Source organism: Malania oleifera, chromosome 8 (genome assembly GCF_029873635.1).
Source record: "Malania oleifera isolate guangnan ecotype guangnan chromosome 8, ASM2987363v1, whole genome shotgun sequence".
NCBI classification, from domain to species: Eukaryota; Viridiplantae; Streptophyta; class Magnoliopsida; order Santalales; family Ximeniaceae; genus Malania; species Malania oleifera.
In genome coordinates this window covers 94,244,740-94,252,146 of record NC_080424.1, presented here as the reverse complement: position 1 = coordinate 94,252,146, position 7,407 = coordinate 94,244,740, and the positions used below count along the sequence as shown (strand labels likewise).

The 7,407-nt window shown below is 33.7% G+C and overlaps 1 protein-coding gene across 3 annotated transcripts; it reads left to right on the top strand.

Moving 5' to 3' along the window:
- Positions 1–364: 364 nt before the first annotated feature.
- On the top strand, positions 365–7,145 carry LOC131162915 (uncharacterized). 3 transcript variants are annotated; one of them, XM_058119534.1, is made up of 7 exons: positions 365–756; positions 2,681–3,174; positions 4,779–4,905; positions 5,796–5,935; positions 6,074–6,136; positions 6,230–6,298; positions 6,565–7,145. In XM_058119534.1, exons 2-7 carry the CDS (start codon positions 2,974–2,976, stop codon positions 6,634–6,636), a joined length of 672 nt encoding a protein of 223 aa, XP_057975517.1. In that variant the 5' UTR covers positions 365–756; positions 2,681–2,973; the 3' UTR covers positions 6,637–7,145. The 3 variants fall into 3 exon arrangements, with proteins under 3 accessions (XP_057975517.1, XP_057975518.1, XP_057975515.1); XM_058119535.1 differs by having other exon boundaries at positions 396–3,174; positions 6,077–6,136; XM_058119532.1 differs by having other exon boundaries at positions 396–3,174.
- Positions 7,146–7,407: the final 262 nt, after the last annotated feature.

The window sequence follows — 7,407 nt, the reverse complement described above, 5'->3', positions numbered from 1 at the left end:
TAATAATCACTAGTATAAATCCTATAGACCCCAAATCAAACAGTCTAATCAAACTACTCATAGTCAAAACTATGAACGCATCTAAAATTAAAATTTGTAAGTGACATAATAATTCTTATCCACGCTCTACAAATGTTTACTTAAATATGATTGGATGAATTAAATCAGTGGTGGGGTGAAGTGCAGGGCTCTAGGGTGCAGCCCACCGCACTGAATCACTCTCACCTCCTTCCGAGGGCTTTATTAATTTGTCACCATATGGAGGTGTGGGGGTTGTGCTTTAAGGCAATGGGGCGCTCCAAAAGGGCTGCCGATTTCAACTTTATGATCATTACCACATTTCACATTTTGTACATATTGAATTATTAATTGATCCGAAGGGAGAGAGAAGGGAGAAAGGAGAAAGGAGAAACGAGAAAGGAGAACAACGGAGAACCAACCATCCAACCAACGTGTCCCGCTTTTTCTACGGTTCTGTTCCTCGGACGACTTTCCAATCCAACGGCCCCCACGCCACCCCGGCGCCATCCGAAGGCCCGCAACGCCCTCGCCCAATCGACGGCTGAGATTGCACGGCCCTGGCGGGAAAACGAAAAATCAGATAAGGATAAAAAAAAGAAATGAATTCCAGATATTTTTTTTTCTATTTTTATTATTTACTTTTTTGTTGTTTTTATTATTATTTTTTTCCGGGGGAGAGGGTATCCCATGTTGGATATGACAACACCGACGGGGAAGGGCGCCTGCCATACCGAGGTGCGCCCCACCACCTCTCTGCTGCGGATTTCCGGTTTCCGTTACGTTCTTTTCTTTTACGTTACTTTTTTATTTTTGTTTTGCCTGTTCTGACCTCCTTTCCTTACTCTAATTACTACGTTGCCACTGTTTTAATAATAAATATGAAAGTAGTTGTTGAGACAAAAAAAAAAAAAAAACACTTTTTATCTTCAATTTTTTTAAAAAATAACTATAAAAATGTTACATTATTTTTGAACATTCTTTAAAATTTTGGACAAAAGACACTATACTCCTTCAGATCTAATAAAAAGATAATGACTTTTCTTAAAATTTTAAAAATTACATTCATCTTCCATGAGTTTTAAATATGACAGTAGACATCACTTAAATTTTATTAAAAAAATTCAAATTTTTTCTAAAAAAAATTAATTTTTTAATAAAAAATGCAAGAAAATATTTGTATTTTTTTACCAAATTTTAGATGTGATCTTTAAAATTATTGAAATAATAGGGAGGGTTTCTGAATTTTTTGAAACTTGAGAATAGACTATTATTTCTTTTTTAATTAAAACTCAAGAAAAGTCGATACCTTTTATCTTATAATTTTTTATATAATTTTTTAAAAAAAATTAAAAATGATGTGATTGAAAAAAAATAGAGATGTGCTTTGAGGAGTACATAGGATCATAAATTAATTGTTGAGTTTCTAAAATATAAGATAGTTCAATGATGATGGTTGGAGTTTGAATTTAAAAATATCACCTAATCATTGTGGGTTTTATAAAAAATTGAATTGTAGACTTGTAGTATAACAGCGAATTTTTATTTTAAATTTTGATACTTCTCATCTAGGGGTTTTTTTTAATTGAGATTTTACAAAATTTTCTTCGAGAGTAACACTTTTGTCAAAGTTAGCTCGAGTTCATCTCAATTATTTATTTTTTTAAATTTTATTTTATCATATCTTATACATTTGAAATAAACATATTCATTCAACATTCATTAAAATTGAATTTGTGAATCATATATTTGTTATTTCTCTTTTTAATAAATATTGTGATTGAAATGCAAATAAATAGAGCCAACAAAAATTGTAAATTTTTTAAAAGTACAAACTTAAAAAAACAATTAATTTTTTGAGAATCTATAATAATTGAAAATGAAATAATGCAAATGTTCCTAATTTATAAATAAATAATAAAATAAGACAAATGAGTCAATGGGTTTTTTTTTTGTTTTTTTCATATGTAAGACTAAATAGAAGAATTCAATAAAATTAATTTTTAATTATATTCATTTCAAATTACATTACTAAAATTCGGATTGAAATTGATTAAATTACTACTAGTTAATGAGACATATGCTTACTTTATAATTTTTTTTATAACGGTAAATAATTTTCAAAATTTTTTTGTAGAAAGTTGCAAACAATTTTTTCTATTTAAAATCATCATGATTTTTTTTAAGTTATAGATAGAATTACATGAAAAAAATGTGTGACATTACTTAAAAAAACCAATTAAAAATAAAAGCTGAATAGTTGAATAAACATTAAACCAAAATCACATAATAATTAAATAGGCATGAATTTTTAATGATGGAAAAAAATTAATAGCTTCTGAAGGCCTCATGAAAAATTAAAAAAAATCATCAAAACAACAAGGAACAAATAAAAAAAAAAATTAACTTTTTTATGCTACATTTTTTAAAAATAAAATTCAAAAAAAAAAAAAAAAGGGAGGAAAATGAAACGGGAGGGGCAGTTTGGTCATTTAGAAGAGGAGACAACGTCATCTACTGAAGTAGTCAAGCAGTCAAAACCCCGTAAGCACTTACAATGCCCAACCGCTAGTGGTATTGCATCATACCGCAACGCGAGCTCCCACCGCTTGATTGGGGTCCCCATCGCCTTACGTGGCACGATTCTATTGGTCAATTTCAGGTCGTCGGGATTCAGAACAGCTACAATAAAGAAAGAAAAGAAAACCAGTCACTCTCATCTTCTCTCTGTCTCTCTGTAATCTTCCATCACTCTCTCTCTCTCTAACATTGTGTTTTCTCTGCACCAAAATTTCCCATTTTCTCCTCAATTCCTCGATTTTGTGCTCCTGAAAGCATCGAATACGGATTCTGCAATGCGCGATCTTCCGATTGCGTGCAGTTTCGAGACCTGAGGCTCGAGTTTTCTGTGGGGTTTTCCGCTCACAAAGCAAAGCAGACACACTGAGAGCGTCAATGCTTGAAGCAGTGGAGAGTTCCGTCAATGGCGGATTCTCGCAGTTGCAGAGCTGTGGGGAGAGTAGCGAAGAGGAGCTCTCTGTTCTTCCTCGCCACACCAAGGTCGTCGTGACTGGAAATAACCGGACCAAGTCGGTGCTTGTAGGCCTCCAGGGAGTGGTGAAGAAGGCCGTTGGGCTAGGTGGCTGGCATTGGCTGGTAATTAAACCACTCGATGAATTTTGGGTTTTGTTTTTTGGGGGTGAAATGAAATGGGTTTGATTTTGTTTTTCGATTGACATTGTTTTCGGATTTTAATGTGGTTTGTTTGGCGATTTTGGGGTTCAATTTGGGTTTTTGAAGTTTTTATTGGAAAAGTTCTCTGCAATGTTAGGGTAATCTGGTGACTTGAGGTTTTGCTTTGCTTGTAGTTATATTCTATTAGTGTGCTTATTAATTGCTCATTCTTTATGAACTTCCCTCCCAATTTTCTTGTTTAATAAATTTTGCCAAACAGTGTTGCATTTGCTACTGGGGAAAGTTAGTTAAAATTAATATGGAAACTGAATTAGTTTCGCGTGCAAGTTCGCATGAATTTAGTCGTTCCTCTTGTATATATGATGTTATGAATGAGTATTGGGTATGAATTTTTGGTTGCATGCGTGTCTTTATCAATGGATCTGGGATCTTGATAGCCTTTTTATAATGTGGGATTGTTGGTAGGAATTTTAATGCTAATTTGTGAGTTCTTCATAGTGTTTTCTTTCTTATTTGAGTTCAATGCTTCAAGAATTGGGTTCTGTTTTTGAAAATCATTGCATTTCTCTTTGCGTGAATTCAAGATGGAATGTTAACTTTTGGCTTTAAATTGAGGCTGCTTTGCAATCTTGCATTATTGGAGTTGTTGGTGGATGTTGTTGCCATCCTTATTTGATGGATTATTGGAGGGTGTGCTATCTGCTCGTCGTTTATTGAATGTTCAAGTGTGTTTTTTGGGCTTTGATAACAATTTCATGTAACTGTTGTTTTCTTAAATAATTGTGATTATTGATTGGATTTTCGGAACTGCTTAAAGGTTTCTTTCTAAAACGTTAATTTGTTTGATTGGACATGACTAAACCTATTGTAACTCAATTTTTTTCTTACTTCCTGGTTTATCATTTAGACTTTGCACTTAGTCTAAAGAGGCTTCTTATATTGACTCGTATTCTTAGTCGGCGGCTTCTTCTTCTTCATCTTCTTTGTTTCATAGATTTTATGAGATTATGAATCATTTTTAATAAAAAATTAGTGGCTAATTCTAATAAAGCTTGGTTTTTGCTTTGCTGCCCAAGCTGTACCAATCCATTTGTGACTTAATTTGTTGAGCTTTCAATTTCATGTTTCTCAGTTTTGAACCTTATGCCACTTAGCAAATGTTGTTCATTCTGTTGATCTAGAATAAAAATTTGAATTTGGACATAGAATTTTGGATGATTTTACTTAATTTTGGTTCGTTCTTAAAAAATTCTGATTCTGTATATTTTGATAACTCTTTTTTGAGGTTTTGACTGCACTAGGCTGTGAGTTTGATTTATTATTTAATCTTTTTATAGGTTGAATTTGGGTGATTCTGCCTAATTTAGTTTTAATCCAAGTTCTATATATTTCATATGCTCGGTTTCTAACAACATATGCAATAGATTGGTTCAAATTAAATTTATCTCCTGCATTAGTTTGGTGTATCACTATATCTTAGATTTGCTTATTTGCTCTTTTTAGGAATGAGTTTTCACACTAGCTTGTGACAGTGGTATTTGATTATGTAATGCATAAATAAACAGGTCCTTACGAATGGAATAGAGGTAAAGCTACAGAGAAATGCTCTTAGTGTGATTGAAGCCCCCACTGGCAATGAGGAAGATGAAGACCTTGAGTTTGAAAATGTGCAATGGAATGGCTCAGATATGGGTAAGTTTGTTTTTCACTTCCTTCTTTTGATTTTGCACTCTATCCAATTTTTAGAGAGGCAATTAACTTCTATAAGTGCCCAGAATAGAATGGATTCTGAAACTTCTTGACCCGCTCCATTTGCATTTGTTGTAAGTATTCAGGGGAAGATCCACAATTGACAGCAGTTCTGAATGCATCTGATTCCTCTTCATTTTTGTTACTTTTACTTTTGCTCAATCTTGGGTCAATTAATTATAATATTACTTCAAAAGAGGGATCACCTAACACCATCTAATGAGCCCCTCATTAGGGCATAGAGTACGAAATTTCAATTTGATCACATTAAATTTCAAAAATTGGTTGTTAGGTCAAAATTTTTGGAGTTCTTCTAAAATTTGTGGTAGTTGGTACAATTTAACTAATTTTAAATTATTTTATAGTCAAATTAGGTTGATTTTTTATTGCATCTTGATCTTGTTTCATTCAAATTGACATGAACATAATCCAATGAAGGAAAAAGGTGGATAAACAAATGGAGGAGAGGCAGTTGCATTTTCATATTTACTGGTATTGAAGAATGTAATCAGACACTAATCAAGCACCTTGAGTAATGTATTTGGCTTTTGTTTGGGTGAGAGAGGTCTTTCTTTGCTCCTCCCATCATTTGTTAACCAAGACTTTTCTTGGGGTAGTGGGATCCTTGTTTTTGAATTGTATGTTTTTTTGTTTTGTTTTGTTTTTTTTAAAAGTGGTTTACCCTGTAACATAGGATCCATGTCTTTAACAATTGTTAAAAGTTCCATTGTCACACTTCTTTATCTTTACCTTCTCTTTTTGCTTTTTTTCATTTTAAATTTTTATTTGGCCTGCCACTCCTAACAGTGCTTTTGCTGTTTCTTATTCTCCAGCATCTGATGACACACAAAAGTCACATAGGTCAAGGCATCGAACACATAAATCTTCAGGGTCATCTCACAAAACTGTTAGCCGGACTCTTTCATGTGATTCACAGTCTAAAGGATCTGTTTCTACTCCACGGGGTTCCACGGTATGTAACATTTGTAAGCATACTTTTTTCTTTCTTTCTGTTTCCATTTAGTTTCCCTAGGAAAATACTGCAACATGTGGTCGTCAGTGCTTTTAACTGCTTATGCATGTATATTTATTGGAAACCTTTGCTTCACAGAAGGTTGACCTTAGCAAATTAGAGATGGCTGCATTATGGAGATATTGGCGACACTTCAACCTTGTGAGTTGTTTAGTGACAGAATTTGAAGGAACTTGAGTTTTTGTTCCAGTCTGCTCAAATATCTTATGCACTAATCTCTAATGAAAATTCTAGGTGGAAGCCTTCCCCGACCCATCTAAAGAGCAACTAATTGATGTTGTCCAAAGGCATTTCATGTCGCAGGTACTTGCACGAATGAAACTTGCATTCTTTACACATCCATGAAGTGCAGACAGTAGCATGAGGTGTTCTAAACCTTAAATTGACCAACTAAATATTCTTTGTTCTAAACCTTAAATTGGCCAACTAAATGCTCTTTCTTCATTAAAAAGCCATACACCCATCAGCTCATCAATGTTTCTATTTTATTCTGCTTACCCAGTCAGCTTGTTGATAATTAGATATTATTAGTATGTTTGAAATGTGGTTTGTGTTGTGTTTGGGTGAAGCAAATGGACGAGCTGCAGGTGATTGTGGGGTTTGTGCAAGCTGCAAAGAGACTGAAAACCGTGTGCAAATGACCCTTCGACACCAGTCAGCAATTGAGGGTGATCTTTTGCATTTGGTCAATATTGACGCAAGCTAACAGATACCACCGGGTACTCTGATGCCCTCTTCTCTCTTCTGGTGATAATATCTGTAATATACATACATATATGTATCCCTAAGGCGTGCTTTACCTTTTTTTTTTTTTTCCTCATCTGGGTTTCAGTTAGTAGGTTGCTATTTATGCCATCCCGAGTTATAGAGGTTTTCCCCTTTCTTCTCGGTAGTTTAATATAGTTATGTAGATATATGTGAACTTTGGGAAGAGATGTTCTCCAAGGGAGCCCTGCGGCTTCCAAGTGCTTGGTTGAATGTATTACTGACTGGAGGGAAGGTGGGCTTTTTCTGTTTTTCGTTTTTTAAATGTATATTCTTTAGTTCTCTGCAGCCCTAAATCCTTGTTTGACAACCATTATAATGAATGTTTGATGGGGTGAATGGTTTGATGGAAACCATGCCCATTTAATGTGAGTTTGCTTAATTACAAGGCTGTTTCAATCCTGTGCAGCTCTGAGGATTGGCATTCGGGGTGCCCTGTTCTCTACTTCTTTCCTTGCATATATGGGCATATCTGACTTTATGAAAGCTTAAAAATGCTACACTGTTTAGATTTTCTAGTAGGAAAGTTGAAAAAAATGAGTTATTTATTTATTTTTTTTAAATTTTAAAATACTGAATAGTTTTGATATGAAGGTGATAATTTTATGACTTTATGAAGAATTGAAAAATAGAAAATGAAACTTATT